Here is a 23,305-nt window from a genome sequence, read left to right as displayed (position 1 = left end):
AATAGCAAAGAACTGTCTGAGGACTTGAGAGGCAACATTGTGAGGAAGCATGGCAATCTTAAGGCTACAAGTCCATCTCCAAAGACCTGAATGTTCCTGTGTCTACCGTGCACAGTGTCATCAATAAGTGTAAAGCCCATGGCACTGTGGCTATCCACCTTAGATGTGGACGGAAAAGAAAAATTGACGAGAGATTTCAACGAAAGATTGTGCAGATGGTGGATAAAGAACCTCGACTAACATCCAAACAAGTTCAAGCTGTCCTGCAGTCCGAGGGTACAACAGTGTCAACCCGTACTATCCTCCAGGAAGACCCCACTTCTGACTGAGAGACTTAAAAAAGCCTGGCTGGAGTTTGCTAAAACCTACCTGAGAAAGCCCCCAAAAAACGTCAAAACCTTTTTCTTTTATACCAGGCAATAGTAGGTGGTTCATTTACCTGACATGTTTCGGCGAGCACTCCTGCCTTCGTCAGAGGGTCACTGATGTTGGTGTGACGCGTCTTTATCAGTTGATGGATGCTGCCCATTCACTCTTCCAAGATGCTGTTCCAGGTCATAGAGAGCATGTACGCCCCCTCGTCCCTGTTGATGGTTCTCGGGCCCCGCTTGCGGATCTCAATGGCCTCCCTGATCCAGCGCTGATGTTTGTTTTCTTCGGTGCGGATGACTCTTTTTTCCAGTTCATGATATGGTTTTCCTTTTGCAGTGATCGGTGATGGCTGATTTGTGATGTTCTTGTTGTGATTGTTCTTTTATGGCACTTGTTTGTCTCATTGTTGTTTCCTTTTCACATTCCTTCTTGTGTTCTGTTTCTCTTGTAATGAAGCTCCTCCCTGTCTCCCCGATGTATGATCTATTGCATGATTTGCATGGAATTTCATATCTTGAGTTGCATTTGTTTTCTGGATGGATCTTGTCCTTTGGGTGGACCAATATCTGGCGGAGTTGGCTGGATCAGGGAGGCCATTGAGATCCGCAACTGTAGTTGCAGTAAAAATGACTAAACTTCATGATTACAATCATCATCGTATTATTAATAGCGAAGGAAACAAGCCGTTTCGTGGGCCAGATTTTAGGTCTTGTTTTTTTGGAGCACATACCTTCCATAACACAGTGGCAGCATGACTACACGAATGCCTAGGACCCGCGATGAACAGTCTACAGTTTCGACGTCTTCCTCCTTTGTTACCAGCACCCATTCTTTGTGGGACGGAGCATTGAGGCACTGACTTGGTTCTACCCGAGTTCGTGTACTGTATGAAGACACATCCAACTTTGTGGCTGTTCAGGTATTGGAATGCCTCGGAGCTTTTCAGGTTCCTGATGGCGTTTCCATCCACTGCCATAGAGTCAATAAAATATGATAATATTTTACTTGTGGTCACCCTCGGCCATTTCTAAATATTGTCTTCCCATGTCGAAATGGCAGAAGGATGCGACATGCATGCGGTTTCCAAACGTGTTTTTTCAGGGTTTTTAGTGAGTGATGCTACTCTAGTGCCATTGAAGTCAATGGTAAAAAACTTGAAAATGGAAGTCGCTTGCAGAAATGCGGAAGTAAAGTGGAAGTAACTCGGAAACTTGTCTATTACTCCTAATAAAAACAATGATAAGCGACCATAATGGTCTTTCATGCTGTATGGGCAAAGTAGCAACAGGTGGCAATGCACTTTCAGCCAATTACTTGCCAGAACCAAGAGTCAATTGCACAAATAAAGAGCGAGGATCCTTGCTTACTTGCTGTAGGCCACAATTCACTTCTTTTCACCAGCAGATTAAGCTAGTGTGTATGTTCTTCTGGCTGGTATGTTCATTTGGTGAGGTTTTTGGAGTCTCCCTCAATTACTGAAATAGGGGGAAAGAGACCTTTTTTTTTTAATCCATTTTTCACATACACACAGAGTTTGTGACAGTGAAGAAAAAAATGTTAATGATGACCATTTTAAAATCGAATATGTAATAATTTGATAGTCTCCTGCTCATCCAGATAAAATGCAGTGATTAACATACTATAAATATACTGTAGCCTTACGAGAAAAATACATTTTAAAAAGTCAATGTGCTACTGCTCCTGTCAACTCATAACTTCCGAACACTGATTTTTCCATTGACACTTTGCAGGCCTCGATCTCTTTCAACCCCTCAGTGGACCAACAGAAAACATGTGAGAGCTGTGGAGAAGCGGGTATTAATGGAGATATGGTAATAGTTTATGATGTCAACAGAAGCAGGTCACTGGGGGACATCGAGGTAAAGTCAACATATCGTACTATTTAGTCATCAGACAATTCAATAAGAATACTAATATACAATAGCAAGATGCAGCATAGTGTCACACACTTCACTCTTGCTGTTTTGCAGACATCAAATGGGTATTTTGTCCATCACTTTGCTCCATCACAACTTCCCCGCATTCCGAAAAATGTTGTCTTTCTCATTGACAAAAGCGGTTCCATGCATGGCAAGAAAATAGAACAGGTACCTGTTGTTTAGACGCGCAGGAAGATTTTTTTTTTTTCATCATGACTGTAGCAAAAAATTTTAACAATATTAAAAAACTGTTTGTTTTCAGACTCGTACAGCATTAATCCATATCCTGAATGACCTTGCGGAGGATGACTTCTTTGGTCTCATCACATTTGACCACAGCTTGGCTTACTGGAAGCGAGAACTTGTTCAAGCAAACTCCCAAAATGTGGATGAAGCCAAACAATTTGCACAAAATATTATGGATAGAGGAGGTAGTCTAAACATTTCATCTCAGATAATTAACATTTTGATTGTTGTGATAACTTGCTAAATATCTACCCAGAAGCTGTGTTGTTTAACCTTTTTAGGCACAAATATTAATGATGCCTTGTTGGATGGATCACGTTTGCTGAATGACAACCCCAGGAAAGGTTCAGCTTCTATCCTCATACTCCTCACTGATGGAGACCCAACCTCAGGTTGTCACACACACATGCACGTTAACATACAAATTAGAACATGGATTGGATATTTTTTAAGATAAAAATATGTGATTGTTAACTGCAAAAACAGAAATTAAATTATTTTGAATGTTAGGCATTTACCTGCGAAGTGAATCAACACCTATGGATGGGCTTACGAATATCATCCATGTGCTGTGTTTTGTGTACTGCAGGGGTCGGAAACCTTTTTGGCTGAGAGAGCCGTGAACACCAAATATTTTTTAATGTAATTCCGTGAGAGCCACACAATATGTTTAAAACTAAACATAAAAGTAATGTGTGCATTTTATGTAATTTCAACACTTTTAAACAACAATAGGTCCCTGAATTCTTTTAAATAACATTGTTATGCTATTGCTAATCAATGATGAGCAGTGTTGGGGAATAACGCCGTTGTAAATAACGCCATTACATAACGGCGTTGTTTTTTCAGTAACGGGGTAATCTAACTAATTATTTTTTTCGCCGTTACCGTTACTGACGGTCAAAAGCGGTGCGTTACTCACTCTGAATAAATTGAAGAAACTACCAGCCGTAGCGAGTCTACTCTGCTCTGTTTATTTGTCATCCAAGACTTGGGGTGCGTTTAGGTTCATGGCAATGAAAATAGTAAACACACATAGCCTACCTTTGCAAGAACAATGGCGTTGCTGTTTGATACGGTCATAATGTGCAGGTCCTGCACCCATCCGCAGTAAAACTTTTCGTAGCTTTGTAGCGATTTTGTAATTTCGGAATCGCTGATGAGTTTAGTAACACACACCAAACAATAAATACAGCAGAATTTCCATTTCGCGTAATTGTGGAAGCCCGTCGACATCTTTACTCCATTTGTCTTTGGCTTGCTCGTAAGGGTCAGCATTGTTCAGATCCTTAAGTTTGATACATATCTGTTCTTCGCCTTAGTAACGAGTTTGTCGCTTTATCGAACTGGCAAGTTAAAGTTTAATGTCAGTGAGCCAGACCTGCTTCAAATATGGCTGCGTTGTTGTCAAATCTCACGTGATCTCCCATTCTGTGACGTATACGCTCGAGCCTAATAGCGCACGTACTTCTTATGACTCCAGGCTATTTGTCCATGCTCATTCATTCAAAGCTTTTGTCCAGATCTGTGGTCAGCAATTCAAATCAGTTTATTTTTGTTGCACTTCAAGTGTAGGATAAATCTGTTGCTGCTGAGGTGCAATAAATATTACAAGGTTCTATAACACAACTACCTGTCTGTTCTTCTCTATTCAACTGACTCGAATACTGCTCAGAAAATTTCAAATTCTTTGACATACAACAAATTCTTTTTAAAGAAACGGAAATAGTTACTTTCCCTGGTAACTAGTTACTTTTACTATAGAGTAATTCAGTTACTAACTCAGTTACTTTTTGGAAGTAGTGAGTAACTATAACTAATTACTTTTTTAACACTAGAAAACCCAGCAGAGGCCGACTCGGCCCTTCCTCAAGACAAATATTCCTAATATTCCCAAGCAATGGCCGATTTGGCCTCTTTTCCTAAAAAACCCAGAGGTGGCCCAAATGACCCAAGTGCTTTTGAATTAGCAAGTCGTTGTCAGACAGACAGCAACCATTCATATGTAAATGCAACTACTAGACATACATTGTGTTAGAATGCGGCCCAAACGGAGGGGAACGCACCGCGGTTGCACACTTAATGTGATAGTTTTTGTCAGTTCAAGTCAAGCTACATTTATTAATTTACATTTATTTATGGAGTTTTACGCTTTTTACAAACTTTTAACTTAATTCTCCTATACTCCACACAGAAAAACAGAAAAAAATGGCCCAAATGTGTACATTGTTTTTGCAAAAAAAACGTTTTAGAACTGCAATTTGAGTTTAAAGCGAGATCATGTATATAGTTTAGAATGACTGGATCTAATGGAGCATGAATTGTGGCCATTTTGTCTGAAGTTAGTACGAGAAAACGTGTAGAAAACCTTTGAGAAAAACAGAAACAGAATTTGTGTCATGAGAAGGTGGAAGGGAGCGGCCCTGAACAGTTTCTTTAACACACTGAAACAATGACTGAATGTCCTAATAGTCCTAATTATTATGAAGGGAATATATACTGCACAGTGTTGTCGATCTTACTTAAAAAAGTAATTAGTTACAAGTTACTAACTAAATTACTTTTTGGGAGAAGTAACTCAGTTACCTCATTGTAAGAGTAATTTGTTACTCAGCAAAAAAACTCATGTTACTTTTCATGTTCTACACGTTATTACAAATATACAATAGAAAACATTTCACATCAAAGATGTTTATGTTAACTGATTGAATTGATTTTTTCATTCCTCCCCCCTTTTTTAAATTCACCTATATGAGAGTTAGTGGTATACAATCTCTTTGGGCTGTCATGATAAATGGTAAAAAAATCACAGGGACTTTGATTACTTGCCATTGAAAATAAATGGGAAATTGTTTTTATATGTATTTGTTTAAATTCTGATACAGGACATACCATCTTCATAAGTAGGACTGATAATTCAACATTCAGTCATTGTTTCAGTGTGTTCAAAAGCAACTGCTCAGGGCTGGTCCCTACGCCCCCCTCAATTATTTATTTTGAGTCCTAATTAATAAGTCTCACCAAAAAACAAAGTAACAATATGTATGCCGATCCTTTCCTAAGGTGGTAAAATGATCAGGTGTTTATTTTGTCATAACATAGCAATTGCATTAAAAAAAAAAAAAAAAAAAAAAAAAAAATATATATATATATATATATACATATATACCGTATATATAATTTATATTTCATGTGTGGTGCTTTTCGAATGAAAATATATACTTTGATTGAAGGAACCTTTTTTTTTGGATTGACTAAGACATACACAAATCTACCTACAAATTTATCAACCTACAGTCGGCAAGTAACAAATAAGTGTCTAGTAGTCAGGCTACTTTAGCTGAGGAGGGGGTTGGGCGAAAGACAAAGCAGCCTCACTCAGCAAGGTTTCGCCCAACCCCCTCCTCAGCTAAAGTAGCCTGACTTGAGCCTTTTTCGCCCAACCCCCGCATCAGCTAAAGTAGCCTGACTTACTCAGACACTTATTTCTTACTTGACACTAAACTGCTAAACTTCTGAGAATATTTTAATAACAGTATTTTAATAATTCTAATTCATTCGGATGTATTTGTTTGAATACCCTCTACATGTTAAAAAAAACAATTTCAAAAAGATCAATTAACAATTTGCTGTGGATATACATTTATGTGCATAGATATTTAGAAATAATACAACTAAGCACACCAAGACACAGTGGTGAAATGAAGAGCACCACACATGAAATTGCTGGGAAAAAAAATGCAAGATTAGTAAATACCACTCTTGGTTCAGAAACAAGCCATCATTCGGGTTTCATACAATGGTGTAAATATTACATTGAATTTGAAACCAAATTAAATTAAACTGAACTAGTGCTCCACATCTATGTGCATGTGTTGTGGACCCTTCCGTTAGTTACCAGTGTTTGTTTTGTTTGCTTTGCTTAAATTAAATGAAACAAGCTTGATACATCCAAACAATATTCTAACAGCTGATGACCAGTATTATCTACTCTCAATGCGTTTTCTTCAGTCAGAAAAGTAATAGTTAAAAAAAGATTAATCACGATAAAATTGCACTAATTAGGGGTATAATCAATAAAAAATCGACACCACTAATTGTAATGTTAGTTCATTGTTCATTTTGTTTCTTCATTTGTAATGTTTGTTTTGTTTTTCAGTGCACTTTTTGTCGTTGCTTTTGGATACGTAACAACTTTCCGAACGGACTTATGACGTACGTGAGTGTAAAGAGGTGTCCCAATTCGTAGGGCTGATGTTTCAAGCCCTACCCCTTATTGCTTCGTTTGAAAGGCCAAGGGGTGGGCCAAGGGGTAGAAATTGGATGCGGCTTGCGGTAGGCGGTAGGGTAGGCTCGGCTTCAGGGCGGATCTCCAGGTAATATTAGAGAGCACCAAAACCCCATTGACTTCTCGTGATAATCTTAAAAAAATCCGGAACTCTTATTGTATGATTTTTTTTTTTTTAATAATTTATTCGTAATTTATTGGGGTTCATAAGTATTTGTACCCTTGAGAAAATCATTGCTAATATTTAGTGCAGCAGCCATTGTTTGCAATTACAGAGGTCAGACGCTTTCTGTAGTTCTTCACCAGGTTTTCCCATATGAAAACAGAGATTTTGGCCCATTCCTCCACACAAATCTTCTCTAGATCAGTCAGGTTTCGGGGCTGTCGTTGAGAAACACCAAATTTCAGCTCTATCCAAAGCTTTTCTGGATTCTTGGATTGATGTCTGGAGTCCACTCCAGAACCTTGAAATGCATTTTACGCAGCCACTCCTTGGTCAGCTTGGCTGTGTGATTCGGATCATTGTCATGTTGGAAGACCCAGCCACGACTTATCTTCAAGTCCCTGACTGTGGGAGGGAGGTCATGGCCCAAAATCTGACGATACATTGCACCATTCTTCCTCTGATTTATAGAGTCGTCCTGTCCCCTTTGCCGAAAAGCATGAGGTTTCCACCTACATACTTCACAATGGGGATGTTCTTGGGATTGTACTCTGCCTTTTTTTCCCTTCACAAACGACAGTAAAGTTAGCGCCAAAAAGTTCTACTTTGGTCTCATCTGACCAAATGATTTTCTCCCATGACCCCTCTGCTTCATTCAGATGGTCCCTTGCAAACTTCAGACAGGCCTTTACATGTACTGGCTTCAGCAGCCTTTGAAACTGTGCATCCAGCTCTCTGCAGGTCATTGACCAGCTCCTACCATGTAGTTCTAGGCTGAGCCCTCACTTTTCCCATGATGAGTGATGCCCCACGAGGAGAGATTTTACATGGAGCCCCATTCCAAGGTAGATTATCAGTCATGTTTAGCCTTTTCCATTTTCAACAATTGCTGCAACTGTTGATTTATTCTCACCAAGCTGCTTTCCAGTTGTCCCGTAGCCTTTTCCAGCTTTGTGGAGCTAATCAATTTTTTTATCTGGTGCCTTTCGAAATCTCTCTGGTATTGCCCATGGTAGCGGGTGGATTATAACTGACTGTGGGGTGCACAGGTGACAATGATGAGCTCAAACGGGTGGTGTAAAGGTGGACTTTTTTTAAGGTAGAATGACAACTCTTTGAGTGTCATAATTATTGCTGATTCTCAGGTGCACAAATACATGAACTGAACCCCAGTAGATAAAAATATATAGCAAATAAATTTTAAAAATCATACAATGTGATTTCTGGATTTTTTTAGATTGTCTCTATGAGTGGAAATGCATCTATGATTGAAATTTCAGACCTCCACCTCTTTTCAAAGTGGGTGAACTTGCAAAATCACAAGGAGTGCAAATATTTGCTCCTCATTGTATACCAAGTAGTCCCAGGAAAACAAAAAATTCTTGATAACCTTTCAACAAGTCCAATATAGAGGATAGAGGGTGTATTAGAGGTACATTTATGTGTGTTTTCTATAGTATTTCATCGTTTTGACTTGATAGTTTTGATTTGCTATGATTACTCTTGTTTGAATCCTGTGCATCAATAAATACCAGGAAGAAAAGACAAAAATTAACTTTGTCAGACTCTTATTTCAGTTTTACATTTGATACTGATTCAATGTTCTATTTTCTGCAGGCATCACAAATATACTGTTATAACAAATATTGCTAGCATATAAAGGCCCCACAAATACACTGTCAGAGATATTTTTTCCGACAGTAAAATCGTAAAACAATACACATTATTAAAATGTGCAAAACCCCATAAATGTAGCTTGACTTGAACTGACACATAATATTACATGAATAGTACTACTGTTGTGTGTTCCCCTCCATTTGGGCCGCATACCAACACAAGTGGTTGCATTTCCATATGAACGGCTGTTGTCTGTCCGACAACGACTTGCTAATTCAAAAGCACTTGGGTCATTTAGGCCACCTCTAGGTTTTTTTGGAGGAGAGGCCAAATTGGCCATTGCTTGGGACTGTTAGTAGTAGCCGAATTCTCTGGGACTTCTAGTGTTAAAGTAACATGCCGAACACTGATGATGAGTATTTCTTACCATTAATGCGACTTCTGGTGCTGCATGGTTTTGCTAATGGCTTTGTAGTCTGGTGGATACTTGGTTGGGCTAAGCTTCATGCAGGCATTGAGAAACTTAGAATTGGTCTCTTTTTATGTTCATGAAACAAGTTTATCTATCAGTAAATTTTTTTTCTTTAGCGAACTCAGTGAATGACTTGAATAAATCCTTCCTTCTTGTTGTCCCTTTCATAGTCAAAACCTTGCAATCACGCTGAACTGGGATAAGTTGCTTACGTCTGTTGACTCATCCAAAGCGAGAGGAAAAAAAACGCTGGCACATTTATGTCCTTATGTCCTGCTGAAAAGTACGACACTCTTCTTCTTTTATTCTTTTTGCCATCTTCTCTAAAGGGTTTCTAAAATTAGTTGACAACGCGGAAAACGAAACTGAAAACGAGGGAAGTTTTCTTCCTGATCTCACGCCCATGTGCACATTGGCCGCTATTTTCGACAGCAAAATACAGTGTCTGTGCCTCATCTGCGTTTTTTATGCGATTGATAGATAGATAAATAGACACAACGAAATGTATGCTTTCCACTTTCCCACTAAAATTACTGTGAACCGGCTTTCTAGTCGCCGGTGAACTTTGTCTGCGAGCCAAATGCAGCTGTCAAAAGAGCCAGATCTGGCTCGCGAGCCAAATGTTCCCGACCCCTGGTGTAATGGATATTTGAGCGCCAACGGTGTGCAACACATGTAGCCCGATGATATAACAAACCCCACAGGAATAATCCTCAGTGCATCTAAGTGACTACGAGCAGTCATAAGCTTCGTCTGTGTTTAAGTCTGACTGTATTATCTTTCCCTTTGGTGGCCAAGTCGCGATGAAATAACCTTGGTCTACTTATATAGTGTATGTATGTAAGCTGATAAGAGATACAGTTGTTTTCAGTTAACAGCAATGTCACAGATTGAAATAAACTAGTACCTGGATTCACCAGTGTTTATATTAAACACCAGGTGACAGTATGCCATTGCGACAACCTTTGTTTTCCACCTACATTCACATTTTTTTAAACGGGGAAAATATTTTTTCATTTGAACGTTACATCATTTCCGTTGGGAGGTATTGATTTGAAATTAGAATGATAACCATAGTTTCATTGCCATATCACAGTCTTGTTTTTCATTTATTAAATCAAAGTTATTCTTCACTCGGAATGCCTTTATTGCAGGTGTGACCAATCCTGAACAAATACAGTCAAATGTGATGGAGGCCATTCAAGACAAATTCCCACTCTACTGTCTTGGTTTTGGGTTTGACGTCAATTTTAAATTCCTGGAGAAGCTGTCCTTGCAGAACAATGGCATTGCACGCCGTATTTATGCAGACTCTGATGCTGATTTGCAGCTGAAGGTAAATATTTAACCCTTCCATGCCTGAATTATGATTTTCCTTCTTAAATGTTCATATTACATTCATACGGTACATAGACTTCACTATTAATTGGCGGGACACGGGGCGGGACCCCAATTCATAGAAGGCCTATTTTAAAAAACTTAAAATATTTTCAAAACCAAAGCCGCTAGCGACAAAACAGGCACCCGCCTTTGGCATATATGAGTCTCCATGAGCAGCGGCATAAAAAAATTCAAAGCCATTCCCTAATAAAATCTCGATTAATTATTTTTTATATAACAAAACTTAAAATGGCTATAAAATTCTCAGATTTTACGCTAGATGCACAAAAATCACCAAATGAAAAGATAATCACCTATATTTTCAGTATCAATAGCAATATTTAACTTTTTTTTGTGACTTTTTTTTAATGCAATTTTTTACATGTTTTCAACAGCTAATAAATTACTCAATTTTTACATCAGAAACTTAATACTTGAGGAAAGCATGCAGAATTAATTATAAATAATATATAAATAAGTTCTATATACAATCACAATTTATTATTTATTGAATTCTGATGTCACTATTGCCTGACCATGTTTTATCAGCTATCTGACCCTCGTCGTTCAACAGTCACATAGCCTCTTTGCCTATGACTTGTGGGTCCCGGTCAGTTCCTGTGCCTCGCTGTCTCCTTCCTGACCTCCTCAACTGTCCTTGTTCTTCCTCGCTTCTGAAGTCACTTGGCGTAGTTGCCGACTGCGGCGAGGAGCAACTTGTCCGTCGACGGGCTTGGCTGATCGTCGGCCAGCTCCCTGGCAAGCTTAGCCAAGATATTTTTGTCATCGTCTTTTTCCTCTGCCTTGGCGCGGTCCAGGTCGGCCAGCATGTCCCCGGGGAAGAAGCCGGCGAGCTTTAGCAACTGCAGGCGCTGGGCCAGTCTGTTGCTGACCATGAAGTTCTTTACGCTGGTCCAGTAATTGCTGCCGCACATGTGGCAGCGCTTGCCAAAAGAATACTCCGTCGGGTCAGAGTGGGCCTTCCCCATGCACACATACAGTGGGGAGAACAAGTATTTGAGTGTATCAAATACTTGTTCTCCCCACTGTACTTGACCCCCGTGGATCTTGCGAAGGATGATATCCCTGCAGGAGGAGGGCAGGGCATTGCAGGTGATGTGCAGAGCCGAGGCTGTGGGGGTTGGCAGCCTGCCGGTCTTTGTCCCTCTCTTCTTTTTCTTCTCCTTGCTGACCCAAATCTGAAACATTTTATACATATAACCAAAAAAATTAAAACTGAATAAGCTTGCTGTTGATTCAATTCAATTTAATCAACTAAAGTGTGTTTAGTTACCTTGCAAATCTCCCCAATCTCCTGAAGGAAGTTGATGTTGACCTCCGACTGCTCATCAAAACAGCCTGCCTGGTCCTCAACACCTCCTTACTATCTGAAGTGCAAGGAGCAGCTGTACCTTCGGCACTTAGGTCATCGTTCCCGTCCCCCTGTATGTTCTTGAGCCACCTGGCCCTCAGCTCATCATCCCTGGGAATTTGTGGATACTGATTGAGGTCCCCTTGGTGGCCTGCTCCTGGTCGACCGCATTGTTGGTCAGGTAGCCTTTCTTGCAGCCTACAACGCAACACTTCTTTCCCATGGTGTTTCACTGACAGTTTTTAGATTTTTTTTTTTTTTTTTTGTACAAATATTTATTGTCATCATAATTGGTATTATTGACAATCATTGACAAGTACAAAATGTGATATGATTTGCCCGAAGGAACCGAAGAAGAAGGCAAAGGCAGACGGGAGGAAGCATATGCTTATCAGTTTCCCGTCCCCCATACAACTAAAGAAGCACACTCAGACATGGTACATACATCAGATGGCCACAAACTGTACAATAACACAATCAACAATCTGGGTTTACAATAACTCAGCGTCCAGTCAAGCAGCTCGATTAATTTCAGGGCGTACAAGGTTATGGCTTTGTCATGTCCCTGACATTTTATAATCTGTTTCCTGTGGGAACATTTTGTTGTGGCTATGTGTGTGGCAAAAGTGATTATGTGTTATCACAGCTGGTGTAAGTAGCGACTCAAAATGCTTTTCTAATAAGTGTCTTAAAAGGATACATTCCTAAGGTGTACATGGTGGCAACAATTGGCGCACACAAAGATCACTGTAACAGTTTCATCAGACATGAATGTATGAGGAAAATCAAACATATTTTATTCCATTTGTTGTGTTTTTTCTCCACAACAAAAAATATGCTTATTATTCGTGTTATACAGTATTTTTTCCATATACTCTGTAAGCTGGAAGTTTCAGCTTACCGTCCACATCCACGAGTTGTTATACTGGTCCGCTGTGTAGTATTTACAGTTATCCAGCTATTGTAGAAGTTGTGGTCCAGAAGTGTGGTTTCAGATGTCATCATTAATTTTCAAGTGAGGTCAGCTGGTCAAGACTCCTAATAGCTTTAATCTTCATATCTTGCATCTTGACAAGGATCCTGCAATCCGAGACCCAGGTGTTGGCTATTTTCCCAGCTTTCTTGAGTTGACGTGCTTTGATTGCAATTTTGGCATTTTGGCGAGTCAAGTTGTCATTAAAAAAAAATCGACCCTTTCAGGTGGCGGCGCTGGTTAAGCAGGGCAGTCTTGGTCTTGTGGTCTGCCAGCTTCATGAGCACCGTCGCCGGTCCTCTCCCCGCAGATGGGAGCAGAAAGCAGCGACGGCTGTCCAGCGGTTCCATGTTTATTCCATAATCTTTCAGTTTAGCAATTGCCAGTTGTGCCACTGTATCACCTGGGCTAGGCGTCAGTTGTAATCCAGAAATGATGAGCTCATTTGCGCGTTGGCACTGGTCGAGATCGTCAGCCAAAATTTCAAGCCTCTTGATGCGATCATCTCTCTCCTCGACCGCCTGCTTGAGTCTCTCGTTTTCAGCGCGCATTAACTGGAGCTCTCTGACGATTTCGTGATTCTGGTTTTCAATCAAGCCAATCAAGGAGACCTGCAATTTCTGTATGGAGGATTTTATTTCATCCAAGTCTCCAGGTTTCAAATTCTTTGGAGCCATACTGGGAGTCGAGCTTGCTGGCCTGAGTTGGCCCTGAGCGCTTATCGGTTGAGATAAGTTGCTCTCGGGAGCTCAGAGGAGTGCGTCTGTTCACAGCTTGAGCTGAATCAAGATTGAAATGTTACATAAAATAAATACAATCACAGCGGCCGTAGCAAAACAAAGAGCTTTAAGTTGAAAATTCTTGTAAATAAATGCGTAATTCCCGGGGATTTTTTTTCAACAGATTTCAAAATTAAATAGTCTAGATTCTTGGTTAAAAGCTAAGTATTTTCTCCTAATACAAAATGTAGTATACATACATACATTATACACATACAGTGGGGAGAACAAGTATTTGATTTCCCATTGTCAGTGTATCAAATACTTGTTCTCCCCACTGTACATATTTAAGTGCTGTCAAATGATTAAAAAATTTAATCTAGTTAATTATATGTCAACTTTGTGATTAATCATGATTAATCACATTTCCCTCGGCATGAATAAAGTTGCTCTTCAGGAAAAAAAATGTAGGAAAATACTACTGTATAATCGACTTTAAATTTGTTTTAAGATGAAATGTAAAATGTGTGAATGAATTAATACTTAGCCAAATAGAGTTTTAAAATTTTATTTAACAATTCAGCTCGTATAGAATAAAATAAATAGAAATAATTGTCTGTATTATACAGCAAAGGACTTTAACAGATTGAAGTGCCTCAGACTAACAATGTGGCTCAAGTACTGTTTGGCATATTACCCTAAATTAACTGCCAACTTAAAGACCAGACAAGCACAATACAATAACAATAACTAGAGTTTCAAAAAAAATGTGAAAACTACTTGTCTGTTAAATTGAACATTTCACACAAATAAATGCAGCATTTGCAGTTTTACACTAAATGTCCTGAAAGCTGTGTGAGATATATATATATTTAAAAAAAAAAGTCAATTTTTACGCACTTAACTGAAAAACATTACACTAAACTCTTTGTAAAGGTGTTTAGAAACACTGCTTGAGTTAGCCAGTCAGGCTCTTTTTTTTTTTTTTTTTTAATTTTTTTTAACCAACTGCTCAGGCAAACTAGCTTGACATTTTAGGATAACAGAGCAGACCTTTTCTTTTGAACAATGTGCCCTGTCAAAGAAAACAGTCTCTCCCAAGGAACGGTTGTGGCAGGGTTGGCTCGATACTTTTTTGCAAGGTTGGCTAGCTTACTGTGGGCACCACTGTGCGCAGACCACCACTGTAGTGAACATGAGTTCATGAATTTTTGTGACAATAGTTGCCCGTGAAGGTGTTCTTTATGTTGGGTCGCCCGTGGCTATCTGGATGAGATTTTCAAGACCCTTGTCTTCAACTATGTTAATGGTCTACAGTCTCTAGCTACCCATGTAGCGATAGCAGTAGTCAACCTACTTGTTGTCTTTTTTGTTGACAAGCCCAAGTCTGCACTCTGCCAGTGTAGCTTGATAACTGCGGCTTGTTCCCGCGGTGTCAGAGTCGTTGCTAACACTAGCAAAGATATGCTTTGCCCGAAGGTGGTACTTTAGGCTGGTTGTGCTTCGATGGAAGGACAGTTCATCACAGCAGTATGTTAGGCAGCTTTTTAAAACGGAATTTGCCATGAAACAGTCCTGGGTTTTCATCCTCACTCATTGTGGCTGGCTGCATTTTGTCCTGCATTGCCGCGCGGAGAATGTAAACATCAGCGTGTAGGACTACGGGGGGCAGTTGTGGCCAAACTTAGTGTGAGCGGTAAATTGCATTATTTTTTTTTTTAAATGCGTTAATATTTCCAGATTAATCATGGTCGTTAAGGCGTTATTGTTGACAGGCCTAATTATATATATATATATATATATATATATATATATATATATATATATATATATATATATATATTTATATATATAATCAGGGGTGCACATAAGTGGTCCGCATGCGCGCATGCGGACTGGACGGAGACAAACGCGCTGGCCCTCAACGGCTTCCATACGCTTTTGTGTACCGCTTTTGCTGACCGCTGTATTTGCGGCGGACATGAGAAAATCACTTCTCAAAATGTCAAAGAGGCAGGCCCCACTGAGTAATTATTTCCGTGTTCCCCCACCCCCGTCAAAAGACAGACAGATGACAGACGTCACCGGAGCTATCGAAAAAAAAAGAACTTTTGCTGAAAAGTGGTTGCAGGAGGTACCATGGCTAGAAGCAAATGATGCTCGCACGGAAATGTGGTGCAAAATTTGCCGTGAGAATCCCAATGTCGCTGATAAGAGCAGCGCATTTTATATAGGGTCAAATAATTTCAGCCATCCAAACTTTGAAAAGCACGAAAAAATGTGGCAATGTGGCAATGTCAGACAAGTTAATGAAGAACAGCGCCATGCACTGACAAACGTGTTTTTGCTCGCATTTCACAAAGCTAAACATGCACGTTCAATGAGCTCTTTACAAAGGCTTGGAGTTAATGTGGGAGCCGCATAATGCCCTTTATAATGCGTATACCCCCACCTACTGTACAATGGTGGTTTTTATTGGTTAATATCTTGTTCACCTGCCAAATCTTGCTTGTACCCTTTTTGCTGCTTCTAGTGCTCAATTACGGTATAGTTTCACGGGGCTTATCGAATGTGGCAGAGGCATGAAAACATAACTATCCATAGCGTACCGCACGTAACACTTCATCTTTACTCAATAATATTCATGATCTTAGCAACTGTTGCTTTGGGGGTCAAACTCACATTTTTCCCTCATGTTAGATGCATGTAGAAAGTGTACGTATGTATGTTTACTGAGCTAAACCTCCCAATTCAGTCCGAAAATCATGTCTCTGATGCCAAATTCACTGGTACAGATGTGGAAGAACATACAAATGTTCAGTTAAAGAGATGGCTTGAGTGTCAAGGGCTGAAAAAGAGCTGACCTGATCCAGAGGTAGCTTTTTTATGAACACCTTTTTCTTGTGTGCATTGCCTTTACATTACGACACTGACGATGATATTATCATTTTTCAAGAAGCTATCCTTTACCACCTTATGCCCTGTCTTTTTTATATATTCTATCCTCTGCTTGTATTACATCTCTGACCGTTCTTGGGGGTAATTTATATTGCTATTTTTGTGTAGCGACTGCGAATGCTACTCAGTGAGAGCCAACGAACACTTTAAATTTTTTCTTCAAATGACAATTCTTAATTCTATGAATTTATTTACACTTAAACAGAACTTACAACAGTAAAGGTAAAGCTGTTAAATCTGGAGCGTACCTGTAGGCATGAACAGGCTTTCTACAAAAACACCAAGGGCAAACATGGTTAATTTATTTAAATATCGGTATTTTAGAAAAATAGGCCTACATGACTGTTGTGACATATAAATAAAATTTTAATTTTTTTAGGTCATTCATTGTCAGACAGAAGCAGCATGGCAAAATGCCCCTCTAAAAAATAAGTAAAAATATCAAAAAGGCCTTATATCTCTTCGGGGCAGGCAATGGATCAGGATTGTTGATGTGTGGGACCATGGCCCCCAACAAGATTTTTACTGCATATGAAGGTGAATAGCTTCACCTTGCTGGCGTTAAACTGGTCTTTTGGATGTCCGCACAAGTTGATCATTTTTTCCCTCTGAGTTTTTGGCTTCGGGAAATGTATGATGAAAACATCCTTCATATGTGGACGGACATAATGTCTAGTCATTTCTACAAGCTCCATAGCAGCAGTGTTTACTCTGCATGTTCTTTTTTGAAAGATTACCCGCAGAAAACAAGCAGTACTAGAATTGGTTATATGCGAGCACGCTTCTATGTTAAACCCCTTCCGGTTTCCGATGGAGACGTCACGCAGCCTTGCGGTCTAAAAATAGCATTCATGCGGTATGCTATTCACAATGAGGAAAAAATAAGAAAACAAACAAAAGTAACGTGTAACGCAGGCGACAATTTGAAAAGTGGAGCAAAACGTACAGATACGTGCTGTAAAATGTAATGAAGTAAAATAAAAAAGTACTACTTCTTACCGTATTGGCCCAAATATGAGATGGTGTTTTTTGCATTGAAATAAGAATGAAAAAGTGGGGGTTATCTTATATACGCGGTCAAGACATTATACCCATTCACGACGCTAGATGACGCCAGATATTATTGAAGCAATGTTCTGTCATGATAAATCTCAGCTACTCTCAAGTTTAACCAGTTTGCATTATTTTATTGCAATGTTTTTCCTTATTCGATTTGTTTCAAGACTACAGTTACAGTTAGACCTCACTTTGATGGTTAATGCTGTTATTGCAATTTTGTTGTTTTATCACAATAGACCAGAATCAACCAGAAGCCATACATTTAAGAATGTAATGAGAATGTGTCAATGTTCAGATATTAAGATTTGAATGAGGCAGAATAACATATTTTTTCTCTCAAATATATTGCTATATTCCTTTGTTTCAGATGTACTGTAATTATTTTCAGTATGAAAATTAATTTGGTGTTCAAAAAGTTTTCAAACTTGAGTCTTGAAAAAGAGTGGGTCGTCTTATAATCAGGGCTGTTTTATATTCGGCCAATACGGTATTTGGACTCACATGATGTTAGTAAGAGCATTTTTCTCAACAGGGATTCTACGACGAGGTGGCTAACCCTCTTTTGACAGATGTGACTATGATCTATGATGGCGGGGCTAATCTGACACAGACCAACTTCAGCCAGTATTACAGTGGTTCAGAGATTGTAGTGGCTGGTCAGATCACTGACAACATTGACACCTTCTCCCCAAGAGTTGTGGCCATTTCAGTAAGCATCTGACTTCACTACACATCAGCTATGGAAATTACATGTTCTAAAAAAAAGTTTACATTCTGCAGAGGAACACAAGCATCGTTTTCTCTGAGGAAAAGGGTACCACAGAGTTGACAGATGATAGCAACATCCAGAGAGTTTGGGCCTATCTGACTGTCAAACAACTGCTGCAGAAAGAGTCAGTAAATACACATACCATTAAAATATATATATGTATTTCATTTTAAAACTGCATTTGTATTAAAAATAATAATAATAATAATAACTGAACTTTTCAGCTGCTTGGACACCCAGAACGGTAAATATGAATGCTTAAATGCTGAAAGTTTTTATGTGTTGCAGGAGAGCATGGTATACTTTGTGCTAGTATATATTGTGGAAAAAATGCAGCTGGACAGAAGAGGCTTTAAGCACAAACAGAAAAAAGGAAGAACAATGGAAATAGTGATACAGAAAAATGATTAGCTGACTTACTTCGTAATGAAAAGTTATTGTTGCATATTCCAGGAATTCCTACAAAAAAAATGTGTCGTTGATATAATTTCATTCTTATTTTTAACTTAGCTTTTATACATTTTAAGAAATTGGAGTTGTTGTATTACTACGCCCAAACGGCACAGATGGGGAAGAAAATACTGTACTTCAAAGGAGGCCTATTTTCCCATCTTAAAACAGCCGTTTTGGTCCAAATTTGTCATGCTCATGCGTTTTCTCCATACAAGGCGTGCACAATGGCAGTAGACATGCATGCTGGATAGTTTACATACAACTACTAGGCTACTAGAAAGACAGCGTTCTATTTCACCTGTCCTACAGTGTTTGTTGAAGTTTTTGCATTGGAAATAAAAGCACCCGTGTATTATGATGCAAATCACCACAGCTAGACGGTGCAATGACACGAACACAAAATCAATAAAAACCAATATGTCCAATAAGCCTTGGTTAAACACTGGTTTTACAACCCTAAAATAAATTGCAAACGAGTATCCAACAGCGTTCTGCATGGCAACAGCTCAACAACAACAACAAAAAATTATATGGCTACAATGCAAGCATGTCTTATCCATTTGAAGACACCAAAGGCGGGGGGCTGCATTGTTGGGCTCAGGTGTTGGCGGTATGTTGCTTCCGCTTGGGCTAGTGATTCATCGCGACAGTCTAAATCTGCAGCTAACTTTTCCTTGCTGGGCAATAATATGGAAATATCATAAACATCTTCATTTTCGACCTTGAATTTTTTCGAAAAATTTTGCTGTTTCTGAAAAGAAAAAAAAATCGCTAATTTGTTTTTGCGCCATGTAAACCCCTCCTCTGCCAACAGTAAACTTTTTCATACCAATAGCACCTTACACTGCTGGCCAAAAGTATTGGCATCCCTGCAATTCTGTCAGATAATGCTCAATTTCTCCAAGAAAATGATTGCAATTACAAATGCTTTGGTAGTAATATCTTCATTTATTTTGCTTGCAATGAAAAAACACAAAAGAGAATGAAAAAAAAATTGTATCATCATCATTTTACATAAAACTCCAAAAATGGGCCGGACAAAAGTATTGGCATTCTCAGCCTAATACTTGGTAGCACAACCTTTTGACAAAATAACTGCGAACAACCGCTTCTGGTATCCATCAATAAGTTTCTTACAATGCTCAGCTGGAATTTTAGACCATTCTTCTTTGGCCAACTGCTCCAGGTCTCTGACATTTGAAGGGTGCCATTTTCTGATCTCTCCACAGGTGTTCTATGGGATTCAGGTCTGGACTCATTGCTAGCCTCTTCCAAGGTCTCCAGTGCTTTCTCTCAAACCATTTTGTAGTGCTTTTTGAAGTGTGTTTTGGGTCACTGTCCTGCTGGAAGACTCATGACCTCTCAGGGAGACCCAGCTTTCTCACACTGGGCCCTACATTATGCTGCAAAATTTATTTGTAGTCTCCAGACTTCATAATGCCATGCACACGGTCAAGCAGTCCAGTGCCAGAGGGAGCAAAGCAACCCCAAAACATCATCATGTTTGACTGTGGGGACCGTGTTCTTTTCTTTGAAGGCCTTGTTTTTTCCCCTGTAAACTCTATGTGGATGCCTTTTCCCAAAAAGGTCTACTTTTGTCTTATCTGACCAGAGAACATTCTTCCAAAACGTTATTGGCTTTCTCAGGTAAGTTTTGGTAAACTCCAACCTGGCTTTTTTTATGTCTCTAGATCAGAAGTGGTGCACATAAGGACACAGGACAGCGGCTGAGTCAACTTTAATCCATTTTAGCTGGCTGCAAGTGTGATTTAATTATTGCCACCAATTGTTATGTGCCACAGATAAGTAACAGGTGCTAATAATTACACATATCAGAGAAGCATCACATGACGTTTCAAAAGGTACCAATACTTTTGTCTGGCCCATTTTTGGAGTTTTGTGTAAAATGATAATGATTTCATTTTTTCCCCATTCTCTTTTGTGTTTTTTCATTGCAGGCAAAATAAATGAAGATATGACTCCCAAAGCATTTGTAATTGCAATCCTTATCTGGGAGAAATTTAGCATTATCTGACAGAATTGCAGGGATGTCAATACTTTTGGCCAGCAGTGTATTTAACGTGACCCGGTAGCAAGCAAGCTGTGAGGTGGTGACAATGTTATTAATAAAAAAACAACACCTTTTTCAACATATATATTTAATCCTCAAGGTTAAATACGCTATTTTTTTCAATGTTTTATCCATTTTTAACACACGCACGCACGCACGCACGCACGCACACACACACACAAAAAGAATCTACCAAAACACTTTTTTTCCCTCCAACACCAGGAGGTGCTACTGTACAGCACCCTCAGTCCCCCACTTCCAGTGCCACTGACCCCTAGTAATCGAAGAATAAGAGGGAAGATCGGTTGGATAGGGGTGTGGCTCTGTAAATTGACTGCACAAGCAACATTAGTAATCTGAATCTCCCAGGGTTCAGGGCAGGGAAAGGACCTTTACCCTGAGAGTGACACCCCACCACCTCACCAGTGCTAGCAGCACGGCGACCCAGGGGTCCATGGTGATGGGAATGAGAGAATGACAAAAGGTCCCCACAGGACGGAGTTTAGGGTTAGGAGTAACATTAGGCTTAAACACGTTACGCCCCTAAGGAGCACATTTCACCCCTAAAGTATGTTACGCCCCTGTCTTGCAGGCCACAGAGAGACCCTATTCTTTTCATCCACAAAATTGCTGTTTGCAAGGGAGCACCCAACACCTCCAGTATATTACTACAGACATATCACTAATCTCCAAAATCGGCACGAACTGTTTTGCATTTGCAAAAAAAAAACAAAAAAAAACCCTTGTTTCACATTTTATTCTGAAGTGCACCAGGGCCATCGACAAAAATAAAGCCCTTTATGTGTGTTATATTGCCAATTGTTTTAACATTTACACAATTAACTTGACAGGTTGCAGTTATCAGGAGCTGAGAAGGAGAAGTTGAAGAATGAGACTTTAAGGCTGTCACTCAAATATAATTTTGTGACCCCACTAACATCCATGGTGGTCACAAAACCAACAAAGGAGACCACGGAAGTGCTTGACAAACCCATTGAAGGACCTCCACCTCGTGGGGGGTTCACTTTCGGATCGAACAGCCAAAATGTCGGGTCTGCACAAAGAGTCAATATACACAGAAGCCAGCCTCGTGCCAGAGTTATGTTCAGTGAGTATCATTCATTCAGCAAACAGTGCACACACTAGACACACATTCGACATACAGATGTCTCCCTTTCTAGAGCTACAAAGGAGGCCTATTTCAGGTAAACTGTATTCTGTTCAAGGGCAGGAGTGTTGAGTGCTGCTCTCTCTGTCTCTCTCTCTCTCTGTTTCTCATTCTCTCTGTCTCTCTCATTCTCTCTCTGTCTCTGTCTCTCTCTTTGTCTCTCTTTCTGTCTCTCTCTGTCTCTCTTTCTTTCTCTCTCTCATTCTATCACTCTCTCTCTTTTTCTCTCATTTGTTGCTAATAGTAGTTCTAATAATGAAATCAAAAAGTTAAACAAATTTAAATTTTTACATTTTATGATAATGTTACTTTTATTTTTACATAACAGTATGTGAACTGTCATCAAACCCTTTCTTTTATCCCAGGCAAATAGTAGGTAGTTTCATTTACCTGACATGTTTCGGCGGGCACTTCCGCCTTCCTCAGAGGGTCACTGATGTTGTTGTGACGCGTCTTTATCAGCTGATGGATGAATGAAGGCGTGACTCACCTGTCAGAGTGACAGGCGAGTCACGCCCTCTGCTGCCCATTCACTCTTCCAAGATGCTGTTCCAGGTCGTAGAGAGCATGTATGCCCCCTTGTCCCTGTTGATGGTCCTCGGGCCCCGCTTGCGGATCTCAATGGCCTCCCTGATCCAGCGCTGATGTTTGTTTTCTTCGGTGCGGATGACTCTGGCCTTTTCCCAGTCCATGATGTGGTTTTCCCTTTTGCAGTGATCGGTGATGGCTGATTTGTGATGTTCTTGTTGTGATTGTTCCTTTATTGCCCTTGTTTGTCTCATTGTTGTCTCCTTTTCGCATTCCTTCTTGTGTTCTGTTTTTCTTGTAATGAAGCTCCTCCCTGTCTCCCCGATGTATGATTTATTGCATGATTTGCATGGGATTTCATATATTGAGTTGCATTTGTTTTCTGGATGGATTTTGTCCTTTGGGTGGACCAATATCTGGCGGAGTGTTGTGTGTAGTTTGACCGGTGTGTCTATACAACTATTAAGAGAAATTTATGGCGAAAATTGCGTCAAGGAGTTTTGCCTCCTAGAAAGGCTGACGAGAAAACGGGCGCGCTATCGAAACCACCTGAATTTCAACCTGCGCTGCCGGGACGAGGAAGTTATAGACCCTACTCACGTGACGTCACAGCCACGCCCCCGTGCCATGTTGTCCGGATACTAGCCATGTTAATGCATTAGCGCCTCATAAATTCCTCCTATTATGGCGTGTTTTTCTGCTCGTTAACATTAAACAATCAAAATGGTGAAGTCGTGTGTGGCGGTCGGTTGCAAAA

At 39.8% G+C, this 23,305-nt stretch overlaps 1 protein-coding gene across 1 annotated transcript in view; it reads left to right on the top strand.

The window, feature by feature from the left end:
* The window catches only part of LOC130921434 (inter-alpha-trypsin inhibitor heavy chain H3), an 85,051-nt gene that overhangs the window by 15,220 nt on the left and 46,526 nt on the right, over positions 1 to 23,305 (top strand). Inside the window, exons 6-13 of the mRNA XM_057845319.1 lie at positions 2,124 to 2,252; positions 2,364 to 2,480; positions 2,575 to 2,743; positions 2,840 to 2,950; positions 10,253 to 10,434; positions 18,092 to 18,268; positions 18,340 to 18,452; positions 21,704 to 21,960. Of these exons, the coding sequence (XP_057701302.1) occupies positions 2,124 to 2,252; positions 2,364 to 2,480; positions 2,575 to 2,743; positions 2,840 to 2,950; positions 10,253 to 10,434; positions 18,092 to 18,268; positions 18,340 to 18,452; positions 21,704 to 21,960 (1,255 nt within the window). The remainder of the gene's footprint in view (positions 1 to 2,123; positions 2,253 to 2,363; positions 2,481 to 2,574; positions 2,744 to 2,839; positions 2,951 to 10,252; positions 10,435 to 18,091; positions 18,269 to 18,339; positions 18,453 to 21,703; positions 21,961 to 23,305) is intronic.

This window comes from Corythoichthys intestinalis, chromosome 9 (genome assembly GCF_030265065.1).
Source record: "Corythoichthys intestinalis isolate RoL2023-P3 chromosome 9, ASM3026506v1, whole genome shotgun sequence".
Classification (NCBI taxonomy): Eukaryota; Metazoa; Chordata; class Actinopteri; order Syngnathiformes; family Syngnathidae; genus Corythoichthys; species Corythoichthys intestinalis.
Note: the sequence above shows the minus strand (reverse complement) of the source record. Positions and strands in the feature narration are given on the sequence as shown.